The sequence below is a fragment of the Chroicocephalus ridibundus genome, chromosome 3, assembly GCF_963924245.1.
Source record: "Chroicocephalus ridibundus chromosome 3, bChrRid1.1, whole genome shotgun sequence".
NCBI lineage: Eukaryota > Metazoa > Chordata > Aves > Charadriiformes > Laridae > Chroicocephalus > Chroicocephalus ridibundus.
The window spans coordinates 15,171,104-15,188,202 of record NC_086286.1 but is presented as its reverse complement, the minus strand read 5'-3'; the positions used below and the strand labels follow the sequence as shown (position 1 = coordinate 15,188,202).

At 40.1% G+C, this 17,099-nt stretch overlaps 1 protein-coding gene across 1 annotated transcript; it reads left to right on the top strand.

Annotated features, from left to right (window-relative positions):
* Positions 1–4,398: 4,398 nt before the first annotated feature.
* Positions 4,399–16,675, top strand: GTF2A1L (general transcription factor IIA subunit 1 like). The gene is made up of 9 exons (XM_063328102.1): positions 4,399–4,419; positions 6,492–6,593; positions 6,898–7,021; positions 8,644–8,699; positions 9,963–10,056; positions 11,328–11,929; positions 13,482–13,778; positions 14,530–14,619; positions 16,528–16,675. Exons 1-9 carry the CDS (start codon positions 4,399–4,401, stop codon positions 16,633–16,635), a joined length of 1,494 nt encoding a protein of 497 aa, XP_063184172.1. The 3' UTR covers positions 16,636–16,675.
* The last annotated feature ends 424 nt before the right edge of the window (positions 16,676–17,099 follow it).

Below are 17,099 nucleotides of genomic sequence, written 5' to 3'. Positions count from 1 at the left end.
AAAGGGAAGAGCAAAAAGGTGCGTATAGTCAAGTATTAGGACAGCAGGAGCCCAACCATGCTTGGTCTGAAAGAGAAACTCAGGGAGATGACCTTGAGCAAATATTGGGGCCTCAAGATACTTCCAAGACCCAATATGGCAATGCAGGTTAGTCTCCATACATCTGAGTCATTCTTTAGCAGAGTTAAGCATCAACTAGGCAAAAAACCTGACTGCTAAACCATACCTCAACCTGTCTGTCAAAGTCACTTGCCCGATGATTTTGGTGGTATGGTTGGTGCTGCAAAATCCACTGCTGGTGAAAGGGTCCACTGTGGTCGCTCAGCTCTACTCCTCTTCAAATTACTGAGTGCAAGGTAAGACAGAGAAAGTCGGCCTTACCAAAACATGCTGCTCTGCTCTTACTTAACTTCGCACTAAAACTGCTGCACTTCTGCAATCGTCTGCTCGACTGTGAACTTCCAGCAGCTCATTCAGCTAAGGAGAAATGATGTTTCTGGGATGTACCCTCCTGCTGCACCCTGCCTCCGTGGGGTTCTGCACCCCCCTGTAGCTCGTCCCTCTCCACTGGAGCCAAGGAGCCCAGGAGCAGGGAAGTGGCAATTATAAACAGGCATGGAGGGGGTGGGATTTCAACCACTGATGAAGGGGGTAAAACAAGATGGCAGGGAAGGGATGAAGGCAAAGGCAGTAGGCAAAAGGGGAAGGAGCTGGAATGGGTCTTTTCTTGGGGACACAGGGTGGGAGGTTGGGGTCTCTCTGAGGAAAGAGGGTGCTGTAAACATCCATACGCCATACCCATGGAAACAAGACAGACGGCAAAGGAGGTGAGGGAACAGAAGACAGGCATCAGCAAGGCATCAGCAGGAGTGTGGCAGAAAGCAGGGACAAGAATAAGGACAGCGGAGTGACTGGTGGCTGCTGTTTCCCTTTGATGCTTTCTCTCCACATAAGGCGTATGTATCAGGGTGAATATTTAGGAAAGGCATGGCTTATTTCATCCTCAATTAGGCTTACTCATACGACACAAGCCTCTGGGCTTATCAAGGAGCTGAGATACACAGTGCTATTCAGTGGATTCAATCCATCGGGAGTGCCATTTTTATATAGCCCTTCTTATGCCACCTGATACCCTGAAAATTTGTCATTAAATTGAATTAAGGGACAGCTCTTTCTACAGTTCCTCTGATAAAGTGGTTTAAATCAGGTAAAAAAGGAGAAAAGAAGAGGCCCTTGAAGAAACAGGAGTCACACATGACAAATGAAAGAGGAACAAATCATAGGTCCCAGTGTTACCTGTCTCAGAACTCTGATGGAAATGACGGAGCTTATAACAAAATCACACTGTTAATAAAATTGGTTATGAGACTAGAGCGCTATGTATCTGTGAATCAACAGCTGAAAACAAAAGAGAACATGTTAGAGTATACCTTTAAAATGGAATTACAGTTCTGCCCATGTCAAGGCATCTCCATGAGGACTGCCTGGATTCTGCAATCGGTTCCTCCTAAGAATGATTACTTTAATTGGAAAGAAGGGCAAGCTGGTATTTGTAAAATATGCCTTGAGAAAGAATTCTGCAGTCTTGCGGTTGAGCAGCCGTTTTCCTCTCCAGCAGCAATGCTGGATTTAAACAGAAGAGGGCATTCATTACCAAGCATCTGAGTTTGCTGAGGGCTCTCGGTTTCCAGAGGGAAGGGATTTGGAAACGGTAATTTTTTTTTTTTTTTATGATTAATAAAGATTCATCATCCAAAAATAAATCTTCTCTAGACATCATGTACCAAGAGGAGTATAAATAATTACAAATTAAAACCTGTCCAGTAAACGGATGTTTGAGGTGCCCTTAAGCAACACTATCCCAAATGCTGACAAAAACCCTGAAAAAACAGGAGGGTTTGAACAGCATGCTAATCTTTTCGATAGCCTGACTTCTAAAACTCTTGTGAGCTGTTAAATAGACCGCAGTGGGGAGAGCTGGATCAGAAGCTGAACCAAGACTGATGAAACCTGGATACTGTTCCCGACTGCCATTTGTGAGCTTGGGCAAGATATTTGGTGTGTTTGTGCCTCAGTTTCTTCTCTTAAAAGTGGGGTTAAGTGTTAACAAAATCCATAAGCATGAAAATCACTACAGGGTTGCACTTAATGCTGCAGGATGCTGGTATTAGGTTAAGATCACCAATATCAAAGCTAGCCAGTCAGTATGAGTAATGCTATTCACAGATATTTTTATAGTTTTTTCTCGCTCAGAGACGATTTAATATTTGCAATGTATACCAGGCTTTCTCCTGCTGTTCAATGGGCACGCTGCTTGCAGTGCTTGGATGAAAAGACACCTTCTCTAGGAATTTATAAAAGACCTCAGATGAAAGTGTAAGTGCCCTGGTTAGCAGGAAGCTCCCACTACAATCTCCCGGTGCAGTTTGGAAAGTTAGAATAGAATCATAGAATGGTTTTGGTTGGAAGAGACGTTTAAGAACATCAAGTCCAACTGTTAACCTAACACTGCCAAGTCTAACACTAAACCATGTCCCTCAGCACCACATCTACATGGCTTTTAAATACCTCCAGGGATGGCAACTCCCAGTTTTTACTTTCTACCCCAGTTTTTACTTTCTACCCAGTGAGAGCTGTGTACCCCACCAGAAGGCTTAGTCTGTTGTCCCTTTCATGAAGGGAGCTGACATGATGACCTTGGTGATGGAGCTTTGGTATTCACTGGCAATACAAAGGGTATAATTTACAACACACGGGGTATGCCCACAGTGCCCTGTGCTGGTGGGACGTGCTGGGTATGTGCAAATACAGAGACACACTGTCAACCTCAAGTGCAAGTGAAGAGCATTTGCTTTGGTCTGCAAATTTTCATGTGGACATAGCCCAGGTAACCCAGACACCGAGACAGCTGAGAAGTCCTTTGGTATCAAGCTCCCCAGCCTCTCTTTCTTTTTGAAGTTAGGCATGCAATTTGTTCCAATTTCAAGGCATTTGGTAATCCACAGATAAACAAAGGGTGGTAGAAAGCAGGGAACTAATTTATAAATCTTTCTGCACTTTCACCTTTCTACAGCTGCTGTGCAGTGTGCTGGCAGATAGATGGCTCTGCATCAGGTTTATGTGCCTCAGGAACAAGTCACAGCCAGCTGCAGGATCACCATCTGCGACCTTCAGGGCCCAGAGATACCCTAAAGGCTGCAACTTCTTCCCGCTATCTCCGCTAACACGACAGGACCAACCGGACAGGAGAAGAATAATGATGCTCTATGCACTATCCCAGACAGTTTCGAATGAGCGCTGTGCGTTAAAAAAATACGTTTTATTATTTAAATTATTCTATAAGCAAAGCAACACGTCTCGCCTTTTCCTCGTGATGATGCAGGGCATACAGAACAGCTGAATATGCAATTGCTGCTTAATTCAAGACCCAGACAGTGTCATTAAACATATTTTGTTGCAGAGCAAAATTACTTCAATAGCAAATTGCATTTGTCTCAATCATGAAAATGCAACTTACAATATTATTATGGATGTTGCTTCTTTTTTTTTTTATTGTAGGTGTTAGTCTAGCTAGATAATTATGGGTCTGTCAGTATTTTCATTAAAATCTTTTCATTTTTCAGCATGTGTAAGTCAGCCAGCCTTAAAAATTAAAGCTTAACGGGTGAGTCTCCTCTTCACAAGCCAAATACCACTGTAACTACGTTGCTACCTACAAACAGAAAGGAAAAAAGAAAGGAAAAAGAAATGATGTTTCTAGGTTCTTAGAATCACAAGGCTAACACCGATCCACGCACACGCTGGTGTACAAAGACCAAAGTATGTATTTCTCCTACATATATGAGATTAATGAACATTTTTCCAGATGAGTAACTGCTAAATTGGTAAATCTCTGTATTAACATATGAACAGATTGCTGCAAATGTAAGCAATAATTTGAGTAGTTGTACCAGATTGCCGCTACTTAACTGGTGGCTTCAGCTATCTCCCCGTTTAAGAGGTAATAACGACTTCGGAGTTTAATAGAGCTAAATAATATGCTTTTGTCGCCAGCTTTCCTAGGTATGTTTTCGCACTACGGGGTGGTTCTCCACACAAAGCCTGAAGTTCCAGGCCAGAGCTCAGGCTCCCAACGCCACACCGGGCCCCTCGGCGACCATGCGCTTGGTGAGGGGGCGGCGGGCCCGGCTGTTTGGTCTTGGGAGCTGAAAGAAGAAACCCGGGTTCAGTCACCAGCGCCCGGTTACGCCCCGCTGTGTGTGTGTGTGTGTTTCAGGGACGGGAAAGCAAAGGGGGAGCCCGCCGGGGGTAAGGCGGAGGAGGGTCCGGGCGGGCCGGCCGCGTCGCCATGGCAACGCCGCCTTAAGGTGGGAGGGCGGGATCATGGCGGCCGCCGCCATGGCTCACGCTAACCCTGTGGTGAGGGGCAGCGGCGGCTGCGAAGCCGGGCCTGGTCCCGACCCCGCAGCGCGTAGCCGGGCTCGGGGGCTGCGGAAAGCCCGGGGTGTGGGGGGGTGTCTGGCTGACCGACCCTCCGCGCTGCAGGGAGGGAAGGAGGGGATGGAAATCGCCTCCCCCTCCCCGGGTCCGGCGTGAGGCAGTGCTGCCGCCCGGAGTGTCCGGGAGAATCGCTGGGGCCCGACGGCCGCACCCTGGCGCGGGAAGGCCAAGGGTGGCTTCGAAAGCCGTTATTTTGAGGGAGGGTTCGTTAAAAAAAGTGGTTTTGTGGGCAAAAGCGTGGTGTTGGGGTTTGGTGTGAGCCAGTGGCCCGCACCTGCAGGCTGTGGAGGGCTGCAGTGTAAGCTCAGTGGTGCCAGGGAGAAAGGTGGTGGTTTTTATTCCCCTCTGTGTTTCATCTGCTGCTGCCCCTCCTTATGTGGGACTTCAGAGGGTCCTTCAGATTACAGTAATCCCGGGGGAAGCCCTGGGGGCTTCATTTTTAAGATGTGGTTTTGGCTTTGCTGGAGTGGGGTGTTGATCCGTCCCTCCCCGCCACCCCACCGTATACAAAGAAAACCAGAGTTTTCCCTGTTCATGGCGCTGGGTGTTTCCAGTATAGATGGGCCAGTTCTGGCAAAGGAGTGCCTGTGTGCGAGGGGGTAAAACTGGCGTACAGCAATGTCTGCACTGTAACCGTTTTTCTCTAATTTAGAAGCATGCAGTGCTTGAGTTTCACTGTTGCTATGTACAGTTTTTAGATAGCATAATAAATATTTGTACTTATTGTAAAACTCAATGCAATGTAGCTTGGCAGTCCTGGGGGAGAGGAATAGGTCTGTTGAATGACTTAAATTCAGTTTCTGTTCTGGGTTAACAATGAAGGCAAAGCATTTGACGTATGGGCTAGTCGACATCTTTTAGTGTAGTGGTATAGGAGTAAAATATTTTTATTTTTTTTTCCTTAGTATCCTGAAATGAGCTGGGGAAATTCTTGTAGATCTCTAACCTCCCGTAAGAAATCATACATGAGTATGGTTATTTTAAAGTACTGCTATGTTGTGCTGATAGCTTTTTTGCGAAAAGTGTAACTTTTTACTTCTTAATAACTTCTAGGTTTTTTTAAAACAAATTGTTTATTGTCTGCAGTTTAGAACAACTTTAGAGCAGTAAAATGCTAATTTGATGTTGTTCGAAAAACGTAAATTAATATCGCAGAATCTTCTCAGCTTCATTTTTCACCTTGTATAGGCTGTACTGGTGGTAATGATAGTCAAGATTGATAAGCTTTAAATTGCTAAAAGCTTATTATCTTGCATTTGTATTTGAATGGTTGAGTCTTGAAGCTTATGTGTGTCTGTTGCCCTGGTCTGACTGGAGGATTAGGATTTAGTCACTGGCATAGGCAGAAGAAGGAATAAAATGTTGTGTTGGAGTTCTGTTATAATGCAAGATGAATGATATGTATTGATAACTATGGTGTTAAAATTTCCCTAGCTAAACTACTATACAACATCACACTATTACCACAAAGAAAAAAAAAATCTCTGTTATTTCTTGCAAGTTACTTATGTTATGCTTCTGATAGAATTGGCTCATCTCATTTTTAGTAGCTTGTATTGTTTGTTTGTTTGTTTGCCTTTAAGTTAGGGGCGATGACACTGGAATGATACCAAGTGGTAAATGTCAGTTTTAAATTGACATTTTAGACAGGCTTGTTTGAAAATACAGCACAGTAATTGTTTTTGTAATGTTTCTGGGATTTTCTTAAGCATTTCTGTAGCCTGCAGAAACCAGTATTTTGAGGCTCGAATCCAGTATTTTTCCAGGGATGTCTGTTCCCAGGGATATCAGAATTAGAAGAGTGAATGGACTTCCAGATCTGGTGGACTTGCAAACCTTTGGACTTGAGCATTCTGTTTAGTACACTGGTCTCTTCACGCTGTTCAGTTTGTTACAGTAGTTTATGCAGCCAAATTAGACTTTGTGCTATCATTTCAAATGACTTAATGTTCCTCTGAACTTGATTTTTTTCCTCTCTTTTTAATATATAGCCTAAACTATACAAGTCTATTATTGAAGATGTGATTGAAGGTGTGCGGGAGCTCTTTGCAGAAGAAGGTGTAGAGGAACAGGTTCTGAAAGACTTGAAGCAGGTTTGTTGGGTTCCCCTGCATTAATAAAAGTTGTGTATTTTTTTTCTTTTGCAGTGAGGTTCCTCTCTGTTTCTTTGCCCTCCAAAACATACAAAATTTTGCCCTAACTTAGAATTTCAAATATCCTGCAAATGATCTGTTGGGCTGCTGGAAGTCAAAATTCAGTAGTGGATGGTTTACCGTGTTTATTGGATAGAACCAGTCAATTTACTCTTGGAATAACTAGGAATACATTCTTATCATTTTAGATGTGGTTTGTTTTTAAAGCTGATATCTGCTGACCTTAATAATAATCTTTCTACAGCTTTGGGAAACCAAGGTGATGCAGTCTAAAGCAACAGAAGGCTTCTTCAGACATAGCCACCATTCTCCACAGTTTACCCTGCAGTTGCCGCACAATTTTCACCGTGTTCTGCAGGCTTCAGCAGGTCAGATGTTACGGAACACAGCAGATACACTTTAAGAATAGCTCAGTGTTTCAGGAATCTTTTTGGAAGACTTGAGAGTGCTGCAATAATCTTGGTTTGTGATGCTGATGTATATATCTAGCATGATGGGGAACAGTAATTGTTTGAAAGCTGGATTTGAGCAATAAAGGATGAATTAAACTTTGATAAACTAATGCAGTTATGTCTCCATGGTTTTGATCTGCTGCTTATTTCCAGTAGCAAAACGTGAAGAGAATTTTAGCTGCCTTCTTTGCAGTCCAGAAGCGTAGCCCTTCAATTGCAAATTGACCAGTAGGGTTAAGCTTTCACTTCTCCTTTTCATGTGTGGCTTGACGTGTGTGAAGGTTGTATTGCATGTGTGTGCCATACAGCTCTACTGTCATGTTGGAGTTTAATCTGGTTCTGTGCTTGTTAAAATGCAATCCCTGGCCCAAACAGAAGAGTGTGAGTTTTTTGGTTTGTCTTTCAGTCATTGCAGAGAAATACTTGACTTTCACACAGACTCTGGTATCAAGACCTATTCTTCTCAATTAAGTCCAGCTGAGCGCTGTGGGACTGTGATGGTAGAGTGTAATGCTCAGCTGAGGCTTCTTCCAGTGTGAGAGGCCGTTAGGACATTTCTGCATAAAGGACAAAAAAACCCCATATGAGATAATTTAATGAAAATATGTGTTGTAGTACACTTCAAAGATGGGCAGGCACTTCTCATCTGTTTTTTTATAGTCTTCATAGTTGAATGGACTGGTTTTGGAGACAGATTTTTTTTTTTATTTATTTCATGTGGTTAAAGGGAATATGCTTTTGCGTTTATTTGTTATTGGGGCCTTTATGTTTAATGAGCTTTACCTTGTTACTCCTAAGTTTTGGAAGGGCAATATTAAGGCAAAATAATCTATTGAAGCCAGTGAAGTGTTTTTCTTTTGTTTGTTGTTGTTTTTTTGTTTTTTAAATGGGATTTGAATTGTCCTAGTGCTAGAGACTTTCAAATAGTTAGGGCTACCTAAATTGTTTTTTTCTTGAAGCCTGGGAAAGTTTTTCTTTTGGCTTATCTTCCACTGAAGTCAGTATTGAGTGCTTTTTAAAATCCCACCCTACTGTTCCTACTGTTGGCACCACTGGATTTGCTCTGGTGCAGAAAAATACTTGCATGTTTTCCTCATGTTGACAAGGCAATACATTTTACCTTATGTTTTTGGTCATGTTAATATAGTAACATCGCACATCTGTCCTCCTAGTTGATGTAATAAATAGAAATGGCATGCTTGAGTTTTACAGTGCAGCTTAAACAGATCAAATAGTTACATAGAAATATTTTTAAAACCAAAAAAACAATCTCGAAGACCAGCTTTTAGCAAAATGTAAGTTTTATAAATTCAGGGTATAACCTCTCCCCATGAGTACAGCGTAAGCTTGAAGGAACATAAAAGGAAGCATATTCAAGAGCCTTATCTAGATGTGCTTACTTGTTTATTGATCTAGTAAGTATGAACTGAAGTTAGATTGCTTTAGTTTCAGCAGTGCTTGCTGTAAATTACTGAAAGATTGGCTGTGTCTGAGAAATTCATGTTTTTGTAAAGTGGCTTTTTTTTTCCCCCGTATAGCTTCTTTAGTCATCCCAACTGGCAGAGGCTTTCCACATTTCACGGCAGCAGACATGGTATGTAGCTGTAGCGACATTTTATTTCAATGTTGATTATTCTGAGTTCTAAATGATTTAAGTTTGTCAGTTGTTAATAGGCATAAGGGGACGCAAGTATTAAATACTTTCCATGTATAGATGCTCTAGGACAGCATTTAGGGACTGAAAAAGTAGCATTTCTCATGACAGTTTCATCTGTCCAATATGGTATAGTAGTCAAGGGAGCAGGAGTCCTGCTGAGAGAATCGACAGCTGAAGAAACTCACTTGCTTCTAGCCCTGTGGATTGTGGGGTTTTTTGTTTAAAAATGAAAACCATGCAAAAATTAAGAGTCTGTGGAGGGAGAGCTGTAACTCTGCTGCTGCTGTTTGAGGAGTGAAAAAGGATGGGGATCTACCAGTTGGTTTTGCAAGCAGTGCCACCAGAAATGTGTTGGAAGAAATGGCTGCCTGTATTTAGCCCATAGGATGGAATTATAGTGGAAATGCACATCTACAGTGCATTTATTAAATTAACAATTTAATAACAACATTTTAAAAATTGTTCTTATTACTGGGTGTTAAAATAATGCATGATTGGGAAATGTTAGCACTAGTGAAGCTGGGAGCAGCATTTTCTGTGAGGTATAGAAATCATCTAGAAGAGAATTAGTGTGTTTAGGGTTGACAGGTTCTGAACTCTGGGCATGGAAAAATTTGTTTGGGGAGGGGCTATTAATTGTCAGAGCTTAATGACTTTGAGTGCCTCCTGAGCCTCAGGCTAACTGGCTTGCCAAGCTGAAATATAATATTGGGAAGATGTTTGTGTAACATGCAAGTTTCCTGATTTAAAACTTGGATATCCCTGGAACAGCTAGTTTGAAAGGGAGCCGTGTGTCCAACTCTTTGCTTTCCCGGAGAAAAAGAGAATGTGAAGTGACTTCATAGGCCCAGGCAAGGAGTTTGTGCTGTGTGGAGTAATGCAAAAGCTTAGGTGAAAGTGTCTCTGAATGGGGAAAAAATACCTTTCTGGATGGTGCGTACATTGAGCGGGGATAGGAAAGTGTTCTGTTAACAAAAAGAGAATGTGATAACTGGAAAATAGGAAACATGGCAAGTCATTATCCTGTGAATACAGAACACACTTTACCTGTCTAAATCTCAAAAGTCTGAAGCAACTCTTTAGTAAAGATGATCACAAAAAGGCCCTCATTCATGTTTTGTCTGGATACGTTAGTGTGACATTTAGGGCCCTAGGAGATAAAGTATGAACTATTTCTTAATAAAGCTCCTGTGTCTCTAGGGCGCTTCACGAGCGGGTGCAACTCTTACTCTCCCTTCGGGTATTGCTTATCCTATACATGTGCCGGCTGGAGTGACGCTACAGACAGCAGCTGGTAAGATTACAGAGGAGATGTGAAATGTTACACTGCATTGACTGCATGTGGATATTGAAAGATGGTCCTGAGCGCTGTAGATAAAACAAATGTGAAATATAGGTGGGTAGAGCCAGTTATCCTCCTCTTCCTTTGTAGTTTGTGTTTGTAATTGCTGCATAGGGGAAATAATTACCTTGATTAGTTAGTGTGTCAATTGTGTGCACTTGCAAGATCAGTTAACGTGGGCTGCCAGGTGATGCCTTTTTTTTGTTTTACAACTGCTCACAAATGTGTTCCTTTGTCAGACCAGACATAGGTATCTTCTCCTATATGAGGGACAGTCTTCCACGTTTTAAAAAGGTAAAGGCATCCTGGTGCTTCAGGATCAAATTGATTTCTTATTCAAATAAAATCCAACCATCCATTAACCTTTTTGTCACACTCTTTTGCTGATGAAACTGCCTGTACTGCTTGTACAAAAATGTACTGCTTAGGGTGCGATGAGTAGAAGGCTTATTTCATTCATAGATTGACTCTTTCCTCAAACAGCTGTTCTTTAATGAGAATTAATGTCACTAGGTATCTATTTCAGGAATAATTCCTAAAGTCTTGAGACCTATAGGCTGGTGACTCTGCGTGTGTAAGCATGTGTGTGGGCAAAGAATCATTAAATGAAATTGGGAACTTAGCTCTGGCATCTTAGTTCTAACACTAATAATAATAACTTTAAGGATTCAGTATTTGGAGTGGTTTTCATACAATGAGAAGATAGATAAACTGTGAGTCTCTTTTTTTTTTTTTTTTTTTTTTTTTAAACTAAACTAGGCAGGTTTTTTTTTAGAGGGGATACCTAAAGGTCCTTAAAGGAGTGAACTGTCCCTGTAGCTGTGGAATAGTTTACTGTTTCATCTTGTATTCCTTAGTTTCTGAAATGACATGGAAACAAATTCAAACCAGGATTTTCTTTTTTTTCTTTTCTTTCTTTTCTTTTTTTCAAACCAGTATGTAATTAAACTATTGAACTTACTGCCACAGGGTATTGTGGAGGCCAAAACCAAAAAGAAGTATTAAACATGATAGTATGGGTGGAAGCTCTGACTGACAAAGCCTCTGAACACTTACTTTTCAAAGGCCGAAATTGTGCCTGGGGAAAGTACGGCTTTGTAAACATGCTGTTTCTCATAGTTTGCCTGAGTGTTTGCTATCGGTTATTAGTGCTAACGGGACAGTGGCCTGGATGAACCTGTAGTTTAAACCACTGAAGCAGTTTTTAACTCTTCCCTTTGTAGGGCAGCTTTATAAGGTAAATGTGCCTGTTATGGTTACACAGGCCCCAGGAGATGCAAGTGTTCTACATCATCCTGTTCAGCAGATATTTCAGTCCCTTGGGCAGCCTTCAGTTCTGCAAGCCAGCATTGCCAGTGTTGCACAGGTGAATGCATCTTCTGCCCAGGCAGCTGCTGAAACACTGCAACCTCAGGAGACTGCTGTCCAACAGATCATGCTATTTCAACCAAATGTTGTGGAAAAAAAACACCTGGAGAACTCTGCTAATACTACATCGGTCCAGCAGCCTTCTGTGAGTCAGCAGCAACTTGCAACTAATGCAGTGTTGAATCAGTGTGCAGACTCAACAGAAAAATCCCAGCACGGCAGTCTTCACACAGCTGTGTTTACTCCAGAATCCTCTGAAGGGTTTTCTCCTGCTGAATCCTTGGCAAACAACTCAAGCAGTCTAATGCTGGATGTGGAGGGGCAGTTAGACATTGAGCCTCAGGGGTTGGTGCAGCAGCAGGTGTCTGATGATATCATTGACCTAATTATCACAGGCAAAAGTTTGGATGACAGCACCGTTCTGAAAGATCAGGGCAGCATTGCTTCCTCTGACAAGGTAAGACCTTTTATTTCTCAGCTGGTGAAAATACATCCGTTGGAGATGGTTGGTTGAAGTATCATAAGATCAAGCACATCTGTAAGTGACAAGTAGCACCTCTAAATTATAATAATAAAAATTATTATCCTTTTAAAGTTCATTCTTGAGCTTGTTTTGAATAGCGGTGGTTGACCGCTTAATTTTTACATTAAGAATTTGTCACAAATATTGCTGAAATACTGGGATTGAAGAGAATGTAAATCTAAAAAATGCTAAAAGCATAAGGATAGAATCTATTCTTAGACTTACTGACTAATTTTGGGGGATAATAGTTTTGGGGTTTTTTGTGACTGAGCAGACATGAATGACCCTCTGAGAACTTCCTTGTCATTCTGGCACTGAATCTGCATATGGATGCTGGCCAGTTAATGGGCAAATTGCTTTTGCTGTGTCAGCTGGGATTAGTTTTAATTTGTAATGTGTGAAGAGCGTTTAACTTGAATTGAGAATGCATATTGAGTATGAAAAGTCTGATTTGATAAGTGAAAATCTGCTGGAAGGAAATGTATTTCTCTCCTGAACAAAGTAGAATTCAGCTAGAGCTGTGTGAAAAACGTAAATTATTTTAATTAACAGGCCACTTTCCTGACCTCATCTAGGTTTTGTTCCAGAAATTGTTTGCAGATGTTTTAAGTTAAGGCTGGCTTGCTGACTTTGAGTTGTAGCGCTTGAATGTGATCGAGGCAAATTTATTAAATGCAAATTTAATGACAGTAATGACAAATGACTGTAAATAGAATGCATGTTAACATTGCTCATCGGAACTTTGATGGCAGGATGGTGAAGTCTGTCCGTAGTAAGAATGGAAGGTCAAAACAAAGTGTTATTTTTTTTTAACTAGAAAGTGTATATGGATGTGAATTAAATGCTACAATAAAGATTTAATGAGAAACCGAAGATGGTTGAAAGCTTAAAGCCCTTTTATGCTCCTGTGAATGATCTGTTTAGGAATTCTAGCACTTTTATGAACACTAACTTGACGTACTGAAATATTTACTGTCTCTTTCAGCTTTTTATACCTTATTTAAACACAGCATTTTGATTGAGTTGAGGGAGAGGGATGAGTTAGTCTTGACTTTTATTTAAAAAATGAAAAAAGCTATTTTTTGGGGTGGGGGAGTAGCTTGTTTCCTTTTTTCTTTTTTTTGTTTGTTTTGTTTTTGGAGTTTGCTTTGCAATAGAAATTCTAATGGTCCACTTGATCGTCTTTTTTTTTTTTTTTTCTTAAAAAAAAAGTTGTTTGAATACAATAGCGTTTAAAGAAAAGTCTAAGAAAATGACTTTCTGTATTGCTGGGGAATATTTGTCATGGATTCCATTGAAGGTTAGGTGTAAGAACAAGATTTGCAAATGTGTTCAGGGTTTAGAAGTAGGCCAGGACTTGAAACTCTCATTTTAGTGCCCCAGTCTTATTGCTTTATTAAACAAGAGTCTCAGCTTTCACTGTTCAGTACAAAGCCTATGTGGTGTTAATTCACAGGCTGTCTCTGGTCTCTTTTATTCCTGTCAGATGGAACCTACTGAGCAGATGGAATCTAATTTACGGTCAGAGAAGGATATCTGCAGTGACATTGAAGGCATAATTCAGCTAGATGGTACTGGTGATGTTTCTCCCAGGGAAGAAATACCACATACAAAAGATAGGGAAGAGAATGAATTCATTGGCTTTATTGAATCAGAGGATCTAAAAGCTCTGGAGGATGAGGATGAGGAAGACGATGATGAAGAATGTGACAGTATTTCAAACACGGAGTCTAGCAGCAGTGGTGGTGATAATGAAGAGCCCCAAATAGAAATAGTTGAGGAGGTAATTTACTTTTAAGCTTTGTGAAACACATTACAATAGTGTATCTATCTTCACTGTTGAATTGTTGGACCTAGAAACAGTTCCTTGTAAGTTTAATGCAGAGAATGCATAGTTAAGTTATATACCTCTTGAGATAGGAGGTACTGCTGAGAAACTACTCGAGAGCACGTTATGAGGAGCGTGGACAAATGAAAGAGATGTTGAGAAGTCATTTGTTAATTGTATGAATTAAAATACTTAATTACCAGAGTTAAAGTTCTGTGGCAAAGCGCTGACCCCAGTTGAATGGAGTTCTGCTTTTTATTTAAGTAAGATTGGGGTGCAGATCTAGGTTTGTTGTCCTTCTGAAGGTCCACAGGGGTTTAGACAGAGAAGAGAACAATGTGATACAAGTACGTGTATTTCCTAGGAAAAGGCTTTTCTTAAAGATGTGCTCTTTCGTGTCCTGGAGATTCATAAGAGAATCAACTCATAGCATCTGGACTTCAGATAAATACCAGCTGATAGTTACTGGGGTCAGCTTTGTCAGTTAGCAGTCTTGCTTTTTGATCTGTGTTTTTGTTTAGAGTGTTTTTGTTTTCGAGAACATAAGTGTGTGAAGATGCTTATAAGTAAGCTTTGTGCAACATGATCTCGTAGCATCTAGGTCTTGATTTTTGCAACGGTAACCTTTATTGTTCTAGATGTGTTTTATGACAAGTATATTCAAGGCTGTTCTGAAAGATGTATAAAATAAAATTTTAATCTCTAGGACCCCTTAAATTCTGGTGATGATGTCAGTGAACAGGACATTCCAGACTTGTTTGACACCGACAATGTGATAGTTTGTCAGTATGACAAGGTACAGTATATAGTTTTATCTTTGTTCCTTAATCATTCTAAATAATATCTCCAGAAAATCCATGTCTGGTCTACTGTCAGTGCCTTTTAAAGAAAATCTAATGTAATAGTTGAGTGTTTAAATTATGTGTTTAGGTGACAATAGTCTGAAGACTTACTTGCTGTTTTCTGAAATGAGGATAATCAACGGGTTCATAATGGCCTATTAAAGGAAAAGGAAAGGGGACCAAATCTTGCAAAACTAAGATTTGTAAAGCTGCCAAAAGCTTATGCATTTCCTTAACTTTTAAGTAATATCAACAGCTCCATGGATGTGTGTATGCGTTTTCAGCCATGAATTAAAACTTTAGAAATGGGTAACAGAAAGAGGAGTGTGTGCACTTTTGGATTTTTTGTCTCTGAAGTGCTTAGTGAGAGATTTTCCTACTAGAATTCTGTCAGGTCTAAAAAACCAGAACAGTTGTTAAGGGCCATTTTGCCCTCCTTCATTTTAGTGTTTAAAATTCAACCTTATTTTGAACTCTTTAAGATCAAATTAAGTACTTCTAACTCTGGAGTGGTTTTGGACACTTACATGTCAGTAGTTTGAAAGATGACAAAACAAAGTGCATATTTTATTTTGAAACAAATTGGAAAAATTGTGTATAGTTTGCTTAAGAATGTGCCTTGGCTTTTATTCTTTCAGAAGTGACTAGGGATAATTTTTTTGTGTGTGTTGAGTGAAGCCTGCTATAAGGGTGTCTGTGTTGCTAAGAAAATTGTCTTTACTAAAGTGTAACAGATTGAGTGTTTCTGAAACTGGTTATTTTGTAAAATGTAGTTACAGGGATGTGTGTAGAAAATGCATCTGAAACTGAGCTGCAGTGTCTATATTGTATTGAAAAGGTACACAAAGTTTTGAAGCTTTGTAACTCAGTTTGATGTTACAGATGCTATAGGTAGTGGATATTGTTATCTGCAGCAACTTTTGTCTGCAATAAGCTGAAAAATGGTTTGAAAATTTTTAAAAACTGATAGGTAGTTCAGTGCTGGACATGTCTGTAGGAGACTTAAGATCAGATGTTATTAGACAGTAACAGTTAGAGGAGCTGGGGGAAGATGTTGGTAACTTTCCCCTCTCCTATATAGATTTAATAAAACAGGTAGGCCTAGTAGAAAGCAGATGGAAACAGCTCTCCATTAGATTACCTTGTTACCTATAAAATAATGCTGTTGGCAAAATTACTGTCCTGTTTCTTTTGGTTTTCCCCTCCTTTCTCTTTCTGAACTTGAAAATAGACTGATGCTCAAAATCCAAGGCATCTTCTAGAAATGTTTAAAATTCCTTCTTTTACTATTAAACAATAACTTTCTTCAGGCCTTTAAAAAGAGACAGACTATGCAAATTCTTTCTTACTGTTTTGTATGGCAGTATTTGCTTTTGAGCAAAGTTTTACTGTTTTTTAGCCTTATCCTAATGTCTCTGTGCACACAATATTGCTTTACAGTGCACGTGGGAGAAGGAAACCACTGCATTTCAGTTAAGCCATACTTGTTTGCAAGATGCAGTATATTTTGGGACTGATACACAAATGAAATTACTCCATTATTGTCTTGTTTTCTTGCCAGTGTTGAGTTGCCACACAGCTGCCTTTGTGCCTTTTTTTGGGGGTGGGGGATAAGCTATATGTGTGCTAAGATTCAGGAGGCTGTTCCTTTGAGAGGGCAGGGAATTCATTATAAACAATTGAAATCTACTGCCTCTATTGGATATCTGTGGTGTGATCAGTGGCAGTGTTTCAGGCTATCAGGATTTTAAAAGAAAAACAAGGCTTGTAAGCCAAGTTATGCTTAAAAACTTTTTCTTTAAAAAAATGGATGGTCTAATATTTTTTGGCGGGGGGGGGCATTAATTTATTTTTTTCATCAGATACATCGAAGTAAGAACAAATGGAAGTTCTACTTAAAAGATGGAGTGATGTCCTTTGAGGGTAAAGACCATGTTTTCGCAAAAGCCGTTGGAGATGCAGAGTGGTGAAACCTCACATAAGTATGTACTTTAAGACTGTGGCATTATTCCCTCATGAACCTTCTGTGAAACAACTAGACTTTCTATTGTTTTGCCGTAAAAAAACCCCAAACCAACAAAGCTGTGGTAAAAATATGCAAAAGCAGCGTTGTTAATACATGCAGACTGAAACACTATTGTTAGCTACTCAATTGTCTTTACTGTTCTTCTCTGATTATTTGATTACGCCTCTACCAAGAAAAATCATTGAAATAAATAGGTTTAAAGACTGAAATGTTGAATCTGTGAGTAATTCAGGAGAGTCATGGAATACTAAGTAACTATATCTAAGTAAATTTCAGTTCTGTTCGTTTTCTTTCCACTTTTTTAAGTAGGAGTTAATGCATGACTTGAAATATAAAACTACACAGTTGTTGGTGATGCTATTTATTTCTTTTCAAAGGCTGCTGAGTTTAAAAAAAAATAAATAAAAA